The sequence below is a fragment of the Lagenorhynchus albirostris genome, chromosome 15, assembly GCF_949774975.1.
Source record: "Lagenorhynchus albirostris chromosome 15, mLagAlb1.1, whole genome shotgun sequence".
NCBI lineage: Eukaryota > Metazoa > Chordata > Mammalia > Artiodactyla > Delphinidae > Lagenorhynchus > Lagenorhynchus albirostris.
Window position 1 is genome coordinate 55783928 of NC_083109.1, and position 17289 is coordinate 55801216.

Here is a 17289-nt window from a genome sequence, read left to right on the forward strand (position 1 = left end):
ATGATCCTGAGGATTCCAGGCTAATGGGAAAGGACACTATTGAAATTGATGAATGGTTTCTCCTGGTTAAGGAATGGATGGATAGTGGTATAATTTGAACATAGTTGCTATCCTTAAATTCTAAGGAGGTTTATAAAGCAAAGGCACGGAAGTCTGAGAAATACAGGACGTCGCGATGGTTATAGACAGTTCATGGTTGTTGGAGTGTCTATGTTGGGGGGCAGATCAAAGACTCAGTTTGGGAGACTCATTAGAAAGCTCAGTCCATGCTATATCACAAAATGCCTCTTTAAAAAAATATATTGGAGTATAGTTGATTTACAATGTCGTATTACTTTCTGCTGTATAGCAAAGTGATTCAGTTGTACATATACATATATCCACTCTTTTTTAGATTCTTTTCCCATATAGGTTGTCACAGAGTGCCTTGAATGACCTTGTAAACACTCCTCATACTGCTGCTTGTACCCTATTATCTAATTGACTGACTTTTTTAAACAAACACACATTACTGACCCCCACCCGAAAAACACAGGGAGGTTACAGTGTTCTTCTCTGCCGCTTTGGTTTTGTTTAATTCAAAGCTTTCTTGTAAGAAAAGGTCACAAAGTACTAACAGAACATACAATAAGTACTTTGCAAATTAAATTGGAGGATGTTTTCAGGTAAAATAAAAACCAAGTCCTGTGACAGTATGGATTTTATTTTACAAAGGTCAAAATCATTGCATAAAGACTTTTTTTTTGCTACAAAGAGGACATCCAAAGTTATTTCAGTCTATTTTCTCAGAATCCACAGCATAAGAAAATTAGGAAAGCATCATTATGCACTTCCAGGATTTAGTTTTCTAGAGAGAATCTGTGTTGTGTCCCAGTGGGATTCACTAAATTACAGAGCATAGCATTGAACATTGACCCTAAGGTTTTTAACTGCACAATACTGAAATGCCTTTCTGGATATGTTTTTGCTACAATTATATTTTTCTTTGGAAACCTAGGCACCCCAAGAAACTTCAGATCTCGTTTTTAAAGTGGTTTTTAACCAGGGAGCTTTCTCACGATCCGCCTGCCTGGGTCCCCTTCTCCCTAGAAGATTCTGATCTGGTAGCTTCCTGTATATCCTATAGAAATATTAGTTTCTTCTAAGATTTCTAGCACTGAGCACAAGCTTACAGGCAGCCCCTGCAAAATCAGGAGCTTCCCTGATAAAGCAGAATAGAGGCTAGGACAAGTCTTTTCTCGGAGGTATCCTGCCTCCTGTGGGTTGATTTTGGACCCTGTGCCCCACGATCTGGGTGTGTTTAGTTTGTTCTTAATCCCCGTACTATGCCAGTTTCCTGCCAGAACTGGAAAAACCTACTGAATAGAAATTAGAACATGTGAAGTCTCATCTTACATGTTGCAATAAATTATATTTAAATCAAGTAGAAAGAAGAAAGAGCTATCAGTTTAGCAAAGGTTGATCGTGACTCAAGCCTATCCAGACTCTCAATATATTGACTATCAGAGAGGGTTAGTTAATTTCTCTCTTCTATCCAGGCTTTTGTGGGAGGAGGAGAAAGAGGGGGGCTCTTCTCCAGCTATAAGCATGGCATAGCAGGTTAAATGTGAGAACGATTAGGGGGGGATCCCTTCAGATAGAACTTCTGTCCATGGGCTACTTCTCCTTGTCAAAGATGGGAGGGAATTGGCCGGCCTCTTGTTGTGGGAAGGGTGAGGTGCCTTAGGGATTTTAACAGTCTTTGTTTTGCCTGGATGTAATGTACAGAATCTAGAGAAACACAGGGAACACAGGGTGGAATTTGAGGAAACCTTTTTAGTCCTCCTCATGTGACTCCTCTATTTTGGCTCAATACCTGAAGGATGATAGTCCTGGAGACCCCCTTTGGAACTGCATCTGGTTTTGAAGTTCAGAAAAGATTCCTGTCTCTTAATGCTATTGTATGGCAGCCCCTCTCTATTTGGCAAACCTCCCTCTCACTCTAGAGGTTCTAACTCCCTTTTGTTGACATTGGGAAAGATACCAAAGGATTGCAGAACCCCTCCCAAGGGCAGGTCTCCAAGGATATAGGTGAGTTGACTGGAAGTCAGGGCTATTTCTCCCAGGAGATTGCTTCACAGCGGCTGTGATGACAGGAGAAAGCAGAAACAAATGGAGGTGGCTGACCTTGCCCAGCCAGGGAAGGGAACAGAAACCACAGGAGCCCATTTCCATCATCAGTAACACGCTTACAAGTCCTCAAAGGTCTCTCTCATTCTTCTCAAACTCTTTGAGTTTGAGCTTCGCGGAAGCAGGAGAACAGAACTGATACCCTGAAGATTCCCTAACCTGGTCATCTTTGGAGTGGGTATTATTCACAAGATGTCATAGATTGAGGAGCTATCTCAGGATTCCACCACTCTTCCCTGCTATAAAACTCCATTTTGCAAGGATAAGCCCGAGACCCTTTGCTTTAAATCAGGGAGAGGAGTGTCATCACTACAGTGCAGCCATGGTCCGCAGGCTTAGGAAGCAGCCTCTCCTGCTGGAAGGCAGAGAGCTTTAGGGAAGAAACTGGAAACGCAGAAGCCAAAAGTGATCTCAGCCGAGTCCAGTATGGGTCCAGGGTGGGTCCCAGGGATGGCCAAGTTGCTTTTATTTTTTCCCTGCCTTACTTCTGTTCTTCCTCTGAAGAACTGATTCAGAAAAACTAAAATGGGGGAGAGGAAAAGTTTTCTTTAAACATATCGATGCATGCGCTTACCATTTATTCAGTGATTATTACATGCCAGCCCCTGTGTTGGGCACCTCTCCAGTAATACGATTCATAACCCTTCCTGGTGATAGGTATATTCACCCCCATTTTCCAGATGGGAATCCCGAGGCACAGAGAGGTTCAGTGACTTATCAAGATCACACAGCTAAGTAATATCTGAGTCAAGCTTGTTGTCCAGTTCTCTGTGATATTTCTAAAGCTCCCTTTTGATTATGCCATGCTGCCTGCATTCCTGATCTGAAATCAGACCCCACCACCCAAACCCCATGTGAAAAAGAATGACATGTGCGTGTTGGGCTGGGCGGGTGGGCTCCTACCAATCCCCTTTGGCCAAGGCAGGGGGCTTCCCTGGGTGTCCCCATCCTGCGCTCGGGCGTGTGGCTGTGTTTTCATTTCTCTGCCTTTCTCGTTTGCATTGCCATATGATCTCCCAGGTGTAGTGTGCCTGTCCCCCAACCAGATACCATCTCTCTCTCTCTCTTCCGTAGGCACCGTGCTGTTGTGCCAGGCAAACCAGGAGGGATCTTCCATGTACAGTGCCCCCAGTTCACTTGTATATACCTCCGCAAGTAAGCCCGCTCTCGTGGCTCTTTTTGTTTTGTGACATAAGTCTGAGTCCAATCACCTTCCCTGCCATGTAAGTTCTCTCCCACTCCCTCTGCACCACCCTCCCTTGTTGCTCTCTGTGAGGTGAAGCTGACTCTCATAAGCATGTCTCTGGTTTTCCCTGTTGCCTTAGCATCTAACCCCTCTGCTTATGTCTGAATCCTCACTTCCCAGCTGTCCCAGCCATTCGTCGTTAGACCTTTGTCAGGATTGGGGCCAAAGGATGGGACATGGGGCTTTGGGTTGGGGGCAGGGGGATGGGAGGGGAGGGATATAGTTCATTGCCTTCCTTCTATCACAGCTTTGCAAATCAATACGAAAATAATTGAAGTAAAATATGCAGGCCATCCAAGTGACACCCTACCCTAGCAAAAGGTGCTTGGTTGGTGATCTCGGGCACAGTTTTCTCATTGTGGGAAATATTACTAGCCCGTGGCCAGTGACTTGTTTGCAAGGCTGTATTATCCTTTGCGATTCATCTAAGGAGGAAGAAATAAAAGAAAAATGTGGTTCTCCCCCATTTAACTGGGGGGGGGGATAATATTAAAAAAAAGCACTTTAATAGATATAGCCATGAATTGCTAGGGGGAGGAGACCAGAAATAAATATGGAACAGAGATCACAGTGTTGGCACGGAAAAAAATCAAGGATTTCTCTGCCTGGGATGGATCCTCTGGAGTGGAGAATGCCCCACCCCCACCCCAGTTCCCAGAGCAGGTTGCAGAATTACAAGTTCTAGCTGAGTCCACCGTGGTTCTCCAGCTGGTTTGCCCCGCCTCAAAGTCCCCTGGCACAGCCGAGACCTTACCCTGTATTTCATACAGTGCGTCTACACCCTGGAGAACCCCCATAACTGCCAAATGGGTCCTCATTGGGATTGGTGATCAAAAGTGAGCCCGGGGGCCAGAGGGAAGGTGGGCTGCTTCTGAGATCAGCTAGAGGAGCGGGCAGGTGGAGAGCAGAGGCAACAGCCTCAGGGCAATTAAGAGGATGAGAGACAAGAGGGGACTCTTCACCACGTACCAAGATCTAGCATCTCAATTCCCAATTCTGAGACAAATCAGACTCTTCGCTGCGGGGACAAAGGTTAGAAGCAGTCACAGGGAAGCCAAAAACATCATGGTTATGAGAAACCCGAGGGTCTCTGAAGTCATCAGGTCATGGGCGTAGCCAGTTGTTTCTCCCAAGCAAAGTATAATCTTCAGCAGAAGCTTTGACATTCCTTAAATGCAAGGTATTTTTCCGTGTCCCCAAGACGCCAAAATCTAACCATACTGGCGAGAAATGGTTCTTTCTGAATTTATGAATGTTGTCCCATTTGGGCCAGTGTAAATTATTTGCATGTGTCTCCTAGAACTAGAAAACTACCGCACATTTTCACAGGCTTAACCTTGTTTAATCCTCAAAATCTGCACCAGGTAGGTATTATAATGTTTGCTTTACAGCTGAGGAAATGGAGGGCAATGAGAAGTGGACTGATTCACCCAGGATCACACAGCCAGGATATGGTAGATTTGTTTTTTGAACTTGGTGAGATTAATCAACTTTTGTCTGCTTTTCTGGCTCTATTTGACTCTAAATCTCATCATCTTTCCATTGTAAATACCTGTCCCTCCTTCTCCATAAATGTTATTTTCCGTAGGAGAGAGGGTGACCCAAGCTTACCATAGTCCCAGAGTATTATTTGGGGTTTTCTCTGACATTGTTGTCCTACAGAACTGTATAGAATGAAGTGTTTTATATCTGCACAGTTCAGTACACATGCTCGTGGGACCGAGGCACAGAATTTTTAATTTAATTTTACTTAATGTTACTCTAATTAGCCACCTGGGGCTGGTGGCTACCATCTTGGACAGAGTGGCTCTCTATGATTATATGCTGTATGTATATTTCACTTTTCTTTATAGAAGTGAACAAAACAAATTAACTCCAAGAAAGGGCTAGTTTGGATTGGTATAGCTATTGTAAAGTGACTTGGGGAAAATGTGTCATAAATGTCAAGCATGGAAATATGTCACAAATTCTCCAAGTTAAAATAGGTAGAGCATACAGAGAAAATAAAATCACCTAAAGCAGGGATCAGCAACCCACAGCCCAAAGGCCAAATCCAGCCCCCAGCCTGCTTTTGTAACACTGGTGAGCTAAGAATGGCTTCTCAGATTTTTGAAAGGATTAAAAAACAAAACAAAGACAAAAAATAATATGTGACAGACGTAGATGGCCCATACGAGCCTAAAATACTGACATTCTGGCTCTTTACAGAAAAAGTGTGCTGATCTCTGATTTAAAAGGTCCATTTTATTATTACAAACCCAAAAGGGCAATATCATATCACTCTTTATAATTAGACTTCTCTTCTTGAGTTTCAAAGTTAAAATTTATAATAATTATAGAAACTGTCCTGTGTCCAACACCCTTCATTTTTAGATTGCACGATCCATCATATTACCTATACAGTTTTCATCCTGTTATTTTCACTTATTATCATGTCATATGTACTTTATGAAAATATGTTAATGGCCTCATAATAACCTATTGTTTAATGATATTATACTTTAATCTATCCACCCACTGCGTTGTTGGGTACTTAGGTTGATAGCAATTTTTCAAAAATATTCAGGAAAATAGATGTCCTTGTATACACTTTGTATATAATAGTTTTAAGGAAAACGAGTAAATAGCTAATCGTACTACCCCATACCAAAGCAAAACAAAAGCTAGTTTCTTGCAATAAGGATCTTCGCTTGTCAATTCCTGTTGTCAATTCAGATTGACAAGCTCAATTGGTATTTTGTACCGACAGCCGACCCTGAGACCCCTCCGGCTCCACTTGGGTTCCCAGGGGTGTGAGATCGGTTCCATCTTGAGGCAATGGTGCTGAGTGTAAAGATGATCCATCCCTACCTAAGACACATCGCTAAGGTTTCCTTTCTGCTCTAGTTCTCAGGGTCAGCAATGCCTTTTGGAACTAGACCCTGTCTGCAGTTAGCTGGCTTCTTTGGAACACTCATATTTTCTCTTCCAGATTAAGGTGTATATCTTAGTACAAAGTCACACCGTACTGTCTATAAATAATTCAGCCAGAAAGTAAAGGTTCATTTTTACACGCACACACACACACACAATCTGGGGACCAACATACGGTCACCTAAGATTCTTTTCCTTTCTCCAGGTCTGATATACACAGGGCTGAGAGCCACGTGCCTTGTCTTGGAAGTCTGAATGGCATGGCCTCTTTTTCTCTAAGAATCCAGCCTTCTTCCTCAAAGCTGAGGCTCCCTTACGTCTCAGCAATTTTTTTAGGCTACCCCAGTGTTTCAGGTTGAAAATGCATGTGTTTCTCATTTTTATCTAACAGTCGCGCTCCAGAAGCCAGGTGTGTGTAAATTACACATTTGTCAGTGGGATACTACTATGTGTTTACGGACTTTCAGGATTAATCCTGAGTTTGTGCTTTTTTCCATGGATCTTTAACTGGCCTTGGATGTTTTTGACTTAAATTGCCCCTCTGCCCAGCAGAATAGCTAATCATCTGTAAATAACACCCTTAAGTGCAGTAGGAGAGATGGTCTTTAAAGGAACCCTGCTGAATTAGTCTGTAATGAAAATAATTCCTACTGAAGTTAACTGTTTTTTAAGATGCATTTTTGCATAATGGGTTTTTCCCCCTTTAAGTGAATCATCCTCATAACATGATCCAGAACATGAAAGTATTAAGAGAAAGATTTTCACTCAGAGCTCAATAGCAATACAACCGAATCCCATAGATTTTTCCCATCACATTCCCACTGAGTCCAGTATTTCCTCCTTTTCCCCAAACTTTACCCTCATGTGAAACCCCAGTTCAAGTTGTATCCCAGAATATCCTCTTACATGTCCTAATAAACCACTTCCATCCATAGTGTATCAGATTTAAATGAAGTCTGATCAAAACTCTGGAGAATTAGGCAAGATCACCTTGGACCAAAAAATTTAATATTAATATTTTGTCTAAAAAATATTAACCTTTAATCAACTAAGTTAAACTAATTAAATTATTTTATCAATTTTCAAATAACTGTAATTAATTAATTAACATTGTGCTTTGCTTTGAGTAGCAAACAACGTAGCCCCTCAACAGAGATGTTTGGTGAAAGTGGGGTCAGGGCTGGAGACCTGCTCAGTGCCCACTCCTTCCTAGGGCCAGGGGTCTGGAGGCTCCTTCTGTCAGGGGAAGGGCACCAGCTATATCATTGTCTGCACTGTTTGCATATATCAAGTGGTTGCTTATATCAAAAAGGCTTCAGGCTGAGAGTTCATTAGTCTTTTCCAGATAATCCAAAGTAATGGCAAATTTAGATAAATGTAAATTTGAGTAGATGTATTAAATATTAACAAAATCAAATATACTGACAGCAGATTACTTCTCTGTTAAACAATTATACACTTGAGAAAAATTTGAGATAGTTCATATATAACAAATCTGATCCAAGAAAATGCCTGAATCTGAAATCGTGGTAGTGTTCAACTAACTGAAAACCCTCCCTGCAAATCAAGCACTAACGTTTGTGAGTAGGGAATTCCTCCCTCTTCTAAAGTTCCTCAGGTTATTATTCGACAGATCTTGGGAGCTCTTAAATTTATTTTCTTTTGGTTTAGTGCATCTTCAGGCATCCTTAAACCTGACCTTAAAAAAAAAAAAACAGCTTAAGGCAGAAATAGGAAGGTAAAGAGCATATCACCTTTCTTCACCTTTCTTCCAAATTAAGAGATTACCTCCATTTTACTTAGTTAAAATATCAAGAGGTAAATCATTGGTTCCATGAATGGGAACACTCACTTCCAATTTGGATTAGCAAAGCCAGCTCTCACTGATACTTATTTCCATATGGAGTAGTGTCCAGAAATAGGTAAATGCTACCAGCTTTATTTTGTTGTCTTTACAGTTTAATGAATAGATTTTAAATTACAAAAATAGCACGTACTCACTGTAATGAGGGAAGCAGACAAATACACACACATACACACACACACATCTGTATGGAATAATGTAGTAATATCCCCCAACTTATCCGCAGACACACGCCTTTCAAGTAATCCATATTGACTCCCTGGTAAGCATCTTTTCACATTTTGTCCATAACAATGCAGGGAAGGACATACACACATGAAATGCGGGGTGTGAGCAGTTTGTTTTTATACAGAGGGGAGCAGTAGCTTCCATATTATATGCACGTTACACACGTTGATCGCATTTTGTTTCACTTAATAACACATTTTCACTATCTCCTATTAAGCCTTTTTGATAATTTCATGCTCTTCCATGGTGTGGATGGTCCAGAGTTCATGCAACCATCTCTGTCCACAGACATTCAAACTCCTCCTTTTTCAGCCTCTCCCTAAAGGCTGCAACAAACATCGTTACATACACTCTGACATACCCGTGTTCCAAATGCCACATCGAGGTTCCCAAACACAGGATTGTCAGCCCCTCCCACATTCCTGCCAGCACCTGCATAGTTTGCTCTTTTTTAATTTTGCAAACCAGGTGGGGGAAAAATAGCATCTCTAGTTGCCTTTGCCTTTCATTTAGTGAGGAATGTCATCTTTCACATAGTTAATTGTCATTTGGACGTTACCGCTTGTGGATTTCCAATACACATCTGCCTGTTTCTCTTCCAGGTTTTTCTCATTTTATTTTTTAATTCACATCGAGAGGAAATTATTCATGAGGGACATTATCTATGAATACCATAGATGTTACAAACATAATTCCTGTGTTGGCCATTTAATTCTGCTTCCATTCCACTCTACATTTTTAATAGTATAGGTAAATGTATCTGTCCTTCCTTTTGTTACCAGCTTTAGACATAATTTTAAATGACAGAATCCCTGCCAGGAGAAGTTTTATTTAGCACCGTATAGTTTTCTCGGCCGCCGTAACAAAATACCATAGGTTGGGCAGCTGAAACAACAGAAATTTATTTCTCGTGGTTCTGGAAGTCTGAGATCCGCGTGCCAGCATGGTCAGTTCTGACGAGGACTTTCTTCCCGGCTCATAGATGGTTGCCTCACATGGCAGAGACAGCAAGCTTTCAGGCATCTCTCCTTAAAAGAACACTAATCCCTTCATGAGGGCCCCACCCTCAAGACCTCATCTAAACTTAATCACTTCCCAAAGGCCCCCATCTTCAAATACCATCACAATGGGAGTTAGGGCATCATCTTGTGAATTTGGGGGAGACACAGTCCAGTCCATAGCAAGTCCCTTGACACACAGGTGCCACTTTTATTTGTCAAGGGCCAGAAAAACATTTTCCAACAGAAATTTCTATATGGTCCCATATGCTTATCCATGCAAACAGGTGTATTTTCACACACTTCCATGGAAGCCATGGCTGAATTTTTAGATCCATGTAAGGACAAATCGTAAATTAAAAGGAAGATGACTGTTAATTCCCCCTGGATATTTTCACCCCTTACTACAGAAAAAAAAAAAAAAAAATCTGATATCCCAGGGAAATGCTCAAGAACCTAAATGTTATCAAAATGCAAAAGCATCTTCTCCTTAATTAACTTTTATGAAACTCAAGGGTAAGTGTAGTGGCAAAGTTTTAATTGATGTATTGATTGCAGATTTTATGGAAGTAATTGTGTGGAATTCATAAAACAATGATTTAAGTGGCAGAAACATACATAAATCAGGCCTGCCCTGTTCTACTTTTAGGTAATTGATAGAATTTCCATTGCTTTCTGTAATTAAAGTAACAGCCTAAATTAATTGATGGCTTCCTCTTTCTTCTGCCCAACACAGGAAATGTCAGTAGGCGGAGTTCAGTTAATAGAAGGTGCACGAACAGGTCATTGTGTTACTGATACATTGATTTAAAGAACTGTGCCCTTTTTTGTCTTTCTTCTGGTAACTCAAACTTCATGGTGGCCTCCAAGAGGCTTTTTCTAATATTTTCTGGAGGAATCGCTTAAAAGAATAATAATCAGTGCTGGGGCAAGGCAAGTGAGGCGCTCACTTCAGACAAAATTTAAACAGGCACCAAAAAATTCAGTCATCAAGATAGATAACATTTTGACGCAATACAGTAATTCCCCTACACACGAACCTTCAAGTTTCAAACTTTCAAAGATGCAAACGTGCGTTCGCATGTCCAATTACGTAACTTAGTTCATGTGTCTGGCGTACATTGTCACATGCGTGCATCCTCTACAAGTGGTTGTGCTTTTGTGTACTTTACTGTACAGTACTGTGTAGTGTACAGTAGTACAGTATCTTTATTTCAAGCCCAGGATGTCTGGAAGCAAGAGTAAAGGCAATGGTATATAGCCAGTTGTGTGAATTGGGTATCTAGGTTAATTTTGTTGGACTTACGAACAAATTGGACTTACAAACTCGCCCTCAGAACAGAACCCATTTGTATGTAGGGGACTTACTGTATTTTTTTAAAAAATGGAAATGAATGGAAAAAGATCCATGATCAACAAAATATCAAAATTTTCCATCAAAATGAATATTATTCATTTTTCTTTTGCTGTAGGATCCAATATGGCTCAGCCCAGCACTTCTTTATTTAAATTTTGAGAGTCTGTTCATCATGGATTTTTTAATAATCATTTTAACTTTTAAAAAAATTGCATTAAAATATGATTTATCCTAATCCTGGGGGTCTTGGTGCCCTCTCCCCCTTACATTTTATGCCCAAGGTGAGGCCTAGTTCCAGCCCTGAAATAATAAAAAAATTAAATGATCATAATGATAATAATAAGCAATGGTTTTTGAGCACTTACTATACGTTAAGCATTCTGCTAAGCCCTTCACATGAATGTTCTCACTTAATCCTCACAAGAAAACTATGAAATAGGCATTATTATTATCATGCCCCCTTTTCACATGAGGAAATTTAGTCTTCAAGGGATTGAAGAACTGGCCACGGTCACTCAGCTGGATCAACTTTGAACCAGCCTAACTGAATCCCGAGCCTTCCATCTTTACTAGTCTCTAAACGTACACACCAGAAGCTCCTTGCTCTGCTCCTGGAAAAGTCTGAGCAGAGAGAGGTCAGGTGGACCCTCTAGGCAGCTGTCCAGTCTCTGCATTCAAGTCCCAACGTTGTGCTTACTCCGTTCCATCCCAAGATCTCTGGAGAGTCCTTTTTCCCCCTGTCTGATCTGTCTGGCCAGGGGGTTGGCACAGCTGTTCTTTGAAAAGCCAGATAGTCAATATTTCCAGTCCTATGTCCCACCTGGTCTCCACTGCAGCTACTCAACTCTGTCCTTATAGCTTGGAAGTAGCCACAGACAATACATAAATGAACAGGTGTGGCTGGACTGCCCCTAACAGTTTCTTTACACAAAGTCTTTGTGCCAGATTTGTTTCCCAACCCCTTTGTCAGGCCATTATTCTCCTTTAAAGGGCAAGACACAGGTCAGCTGGCTACCTGGGGTTGGAGGTGAAAGGAGACTTCTTTTTATGTGCAGTGTGGTGTACCTTTTGCATTTTGTGCCATTTTATCATATTTTAAAACAAATAATGTCAGGTAGGGCACATAAAGAGGATACCCTTTTCCTGGTCCATAGTAGAGTAAGATACGTGCATAAATTCAGTCTAGATACAATGGATTGACTTAGCTTTGCTCTCAAAATAAACAACAAAGAAACACAGCTGGATTTGGAGCCATGATTTTGGAGCTGCTGGACTTCTCTATGACCTGCCCTAGTTTCCCTGGGATAAATGGTGCAACTCTGTCCAGGTACCCAGGATCCCTCAACTTCTGCCTGGGCTCCTACTGTTTCCTCCCACACACTTCCAACAAGGCTGGTCCGAGAGGTCCTCCGGACTGCATCCTTCTAATCAGAAATCAGTGGCCGGCTTTTCCCACGTCTATGGCTCAGCATTGTGGCGTCAACATACCTGAGTCCCCTTATCATCATCTCTGAAATAATTCCTTCCAGTCTTTGGTCATTCTTTCAGTCCTTTGATGGGGGGAGGGGGGTGAAAATGCATGACTTCATTCAACCAATCTTTATCAAGTTCTTTCTATGCCAGGCACCATTCTACACACTGCAATACCCCGTGAACCATACATCCACAAGTCAGCATCTGCAGCACCCACATTCTTGTGGGCAAGACAGAAAATAGACGGATACATAGTGCTGAGATTTCAGAATTGCAAACACAGTACTCAGGGGTAGTTGGGAGGCTGCACCCAACAGGAGACTTACCCACTGTCAACACTGCCTTCTGAATACCTCTTGGAAGGTGGACTAAGTATCACTGCTTTCACCATCATTTGGCTCTAGAAACACACTTGGCTACTGAAATCCTATTTCCCTCATTGAGCCCACGGATGGAGAGATTGTGAGGCACCTACTGTGTGCCAGGCTCTGCCTGTTGCCTAGATCATAGCACATGCCTGACTTAACGATCAGTGATTGTCCACAGTTGGACACAGCCGTCGAGCTACCCCTACTGATGGATGGACTCCAGGAACCATTCTTTCTGCAGTCCTGAAGCACCATCTCTTTGCTTTGCTTCCTCTGCCCTGTTTTCTGATGGCCCAGCACATCTCTGACTTATTAACAGGTGGTTTTAAGAGGTTTTTTTACTAGCTCTTATGTTAACTTAGTTATTCCATATGGACACCAGTTTTCAGAACAGGTTCAGTTGTATTTTCAGTCCTTGCCTCTACCTCCCCCACCCGCCCCCGAGCTGATTAGCTCCTTTACCAACATCTGTGGTTACTCTGCCTGACTCACAGTCACAGACCACTTCGTTTACTGTTGTGTTCTTCCTTCCCTCCTTCCTCCCTTCCTCCCTCCCTCCCTCCCTGCTTGCTTTCTTCCTTCCTTCCTATCTTTCTTTCTCTCCCTTTCTTTCTTTCTACCAACTTCAGGAAAATTCTTAAAAAGCAGTAGTTGAACACCCTCAGTGGTTCACAGGGAAGACTCCGCAGAGAAGAAGCCACAATTCAGGCAGCTGCTCTCCCAGCACTTTGGTTATTAATCTCCATGCAGAAGGGGGACTTTTGTCTTTTTCAGATGGGGGTCTTGCGGCTGCAAAAGGCTGCCAATTGCAAAAACTACCATCCCGTGGTGTGCCCCCAAACATCTTATTCGTCTTGATATTTCTTGCACAGAAATACATGTGACAGATAAGGAGTCACTGGAGAATGGTTTGCTTTGTGTCAAACAGATATTAAAACAATAAACTACGTTGCCCTGGGATCCTGGCGCGTGCACAGCCAGAGAACGAGGCCGAGATGAGATGTTTTTGAAAGGCAGTGAGGCAGTTGTTCTGGGGGAATTCCCTGGAAACCCCAAGTCCTGTGACAGCATTGACAGAAAGTACTTTTTCTTAAGAGGATCCACACAAGGCCTGGTGCAGCGCCCACATTCAACTCCTCGACCATGACCATGCTCACCTTCCCCCAGCCCTCGGCAGAGGCCAGAGGGAAATTCTTCAATGCGTGAAAAGCTTATTTGAAGAATTTCTTGTTTAAGCACTCATCTGCCCTGTATTTGCTTTCTCAAACTAATGTGGCTTTGTTTGTTTTTTTACTAATATTTGTTTTTCACTCTTTTTTTAAAACTTTTATTTTTTATTAAAGTATAGTTGATTTACAATATTTTAGGTGTACAGCAAAGTGATTTAGTTATATACATATAAACATATAATTATATATTCTTTTTAAGATTCAGTTATATATATAATATATGTATTCTTTTCAGATTCACTTATATATTATATATAATATATATAAAATATGTATTATTTTTCAGATTCAGTTATATATATAATATATATATAGATTCCTTTTCAGATTCTTTTCCATTATAGGTTATTACAAGATATTGAATATAGTTCCCTGTGCTATACAGTAGGTTCTTGTTGGTTATCTGTTTTATACATAGTAGTGTGTATCTGTTAATCTCAAACTCCTAATTTATCCCTCCCCTACCCCCTTTCCCCTTTGGTAACCATAGGTTTGTTTTCTATGTCTGTGAGTCTATTTCTGCTTTGTAAATAAGTTCATTTGCATCATTTTTTTAGATTCCCCATAGAAGTGATATCATATGATATTTGTCTTTCTCTAATGTGGATTTAAAATGGAAAAAAAAAATCCTCTTCTGAGTTCAGAGCTCTGAACATGAAATTTGCAGGGGCCAAAGATAAGATCCTGTTTGATTCCTGGAAGATAAGGGGGTGCAGGTGTATGTGTTTAGGGAACCTGGCTTTGTAAATGGAGCCAAGCCCTGTCAAAGTCTGCACAGCTGGGATTGAGCAGCTTAGTACAGGGGTCCTCAACCCCTGGGCCGCGGATCAGTACCGGTCCTCGGCCTGCTAGGAACTGGGCCACACAGCAGACGGTAGGCAGCAAGCGAGCGAAGCTTCATCTGCCGTTCCCCATCGCTTGTGCTACCCCCTGAACCATCTCCACCCCTGCCCCCGCCACTGATCCGTGGAAAAATTGTCTTCCACCAAACTGGTCCCTCGTGCCAAAAAGGCTGGGGACCACTGGCTTAGCAGGGAAGTAAGAACCACCAATGACACTCATATAATTCAAGCCCGGGAGCGGGGGCGCTTGGTGTTTCTTGCATAGAAACGTGTCCAACCACAGAGGTGGCCCCTCCTTCCCTTGCCTTATTTCTCTTCAAAAGCAAATCTCCCTGTGTAGTGCAAAGATGCATGAAAGGAGGCTGAGCTTACCTCCCACCGGAGGGGAAGGAGCCTGGTATAGTTCATGTAAACACAATCATTTAAACACTTAACTTCACTAAGAACTCCAAAAACACCACTGTCTTAAATCATGTGTTCATTCACGTGAAAGTACTGACATTCCAAGAGCTATTTTATCGCTACTGGGGAACTCGGTGGTGGGGGGGTGTTAACAGAAGGCCATTTTCAGGACTAAATAACACACCACCTATTTTAGATCCATCTCCTTGGGTTTGGTTTGCATGCCCTGTAGGCTCTTGACACCTGATTGCCTTTTGTGTAACAAACAAACATACAAGAGCCCCCTCTATGGGCACACCTGCCCAAGGATATATATCATCCCCACCCTTGGTCATTGCTATAGGGATCTAAGAAACATTTCCCAAAGATCTTTTTTTTGGTCAGCAAATCTTAGTCCTCAGTATTAGTTTTGCAAAATTCTCCTGAAGCAATAAAAAATTTGTAGGAGAAGAGCTGGATTCAGGCAGGGCTGGCTCCTAATCGTCATGGTACACTAGCAGTGTGACCTTGGCGAAGTCTTTTTGCCATGAACGTCTTCATGAATACCTGCTTACCTGTGAGCATTAAATGAAATCCTTGTGTGAAAAGACTTTCAGGCTGCTTGAGGCATTGCAGCTCCTCAAACAAATGGCTCTTCTTTCCTTTTCTTTCTTAGAAGCCATCTTCTCCAGGCACTTTTGAAAGTTCACCAAAAAAGCTGGTTTGGAAGGTTTATGTTAGTCTAGTGCCTGGACAACTGGACCATTTCTGAATGGTCTTCCTTCAGTCTGTTCTATGTGGGTGTTTGGGGAGGGCTCCAGCTGGGATATCAGGGAGGTGATCCCAGGGTCCAGATAGCACCTGTCCTCCAGGTTTGCTCGGGGTGTTGCTCAAAAGATCAGGACTGTTTTCAAGTCTGGAAGCTGGCTCTCAAGATCAGATGGGCCTCAACACAAACCGACCAGTTCTACCCACAATAATGCCTGGAAGTGAAATGAACGATGCTTTTGCATTGCATCCCTATCCCATGAGCCACGGCCAACCCCCTCCGGGGGTCTCATGTTCATGGAGCCCCAGCAGCCCTAGAGAACCATGGGAAATCCAGCCCAGCATAGGGAAGCTCATTTATCTCACTTGCCCTCCTTCCTACCTGGAGAGGCAATTCACGGAGCTTGCTGTTTCAGCCAGCTGTTAGATAGATTGTGAATCATTTAACAATTGAAACTTTACTGTATGTATGCACTCGATAAAGTAATTATTTATATAAATTATTAGCCTTTTTTTTTTTTTTCTCCAAGGCTGCCCGAAAAAAGCTACATTGACACCGGTACAGGTTTTTGTCAAAGGAATAGATGATGGTAAATTGCTTTGTCCAAATTACAACAGATCTCAGCATCTCACAGCTTTGTTTGTCTCCTATGTTCCTTCAAAGGACAGAAAGCACTTTTGCAAATGCCCTCTGAGGTCCTGCTGAGTTAAACACTCTGAGATGGAGATTCATTCTCCTTTTGCTGAATGAACTGTTACAAAGATCCTGCCCGCAGGGGTAATGTCAATACCTGTGAGTAGACAGATCACAAATAGGTCTTTTGCACAGAAAAAGCCTATCACTGCGCATTTCAGCAGCCCCGGCACTTCCCACATGTCTGTTGGATTAAATGGACCATTTGTAACCTAGGAGAAAAGAGACAACCGCTAAGTTCAGGAGCTAAGCAGGAATCACGTGGCAATCAGATAAAAACCGAGGCTGCTGTCCTCATTCAAAATCCCAAAGACTTAAGTGATCAAAGAATAGTCATGTGTGTGAGCATTGTGTGGGAGGTTTGTTGTGGCTTTTTGAATTTGTTAAGTTCAGAAACATGTCTGCTTTGGGAAAACCAATCTCACTGCTCAGGGTACATCCCTGTGTCTGCATTGCATTGTTAATTTTTTTTTACCTAGATGACTCATTTCTTTCCAAGGAAGAGTCTATTTCCAACCAAGTTGTGAGTCAAGTGATATGTGATAACAGTATTAACCAATAGATTGTATACAGAAGAAAGTGCAACATTCCCAAATATCCCGAAAGTTTCTATTCGCATCTGCCAAATCTTGGAGAAAATTTCTAGTTGAGTTTAGTCATAAGGAGCTCATTATTTTGACGGTAATTCGGTTTGTGTATATAACACCACACTGTTATAACCCAGATCCCCACCGCTGGGAGAGCCCATCTTCCCCCACA

General features: G+C 42.0%; 1 protein-coding gene across 13 annotated transcripts in view; it reads left to right on the top strand.

The window, feature by feature from the left end:
• RBFOX1 (RNA binding fox-1 homolog 1) overlaps window positions 1-17289 on the top strand; it is a 362962-nt gene that overhangs the window by 277965 nt on the left and 67708 nt on the right. For all 13 annotated transcript variants that reach the window (XR_009535051.1, XR_009535052.1, XR_009535050.1 and 10 more), the window contains exon 8: window positions 3244-3324. Coding sequence is in view for 10 of the 13 variants with exons in the window: in XM_060122300.1 (XP_059978283.1) it covers window positions 3244-3324 (81 nt within the window). In the remaining 3 variants the exon portion in view is untranslated. The remainder of the gene's footprint in view (window positions 1-3243; window positions 3325-17289) is intronic.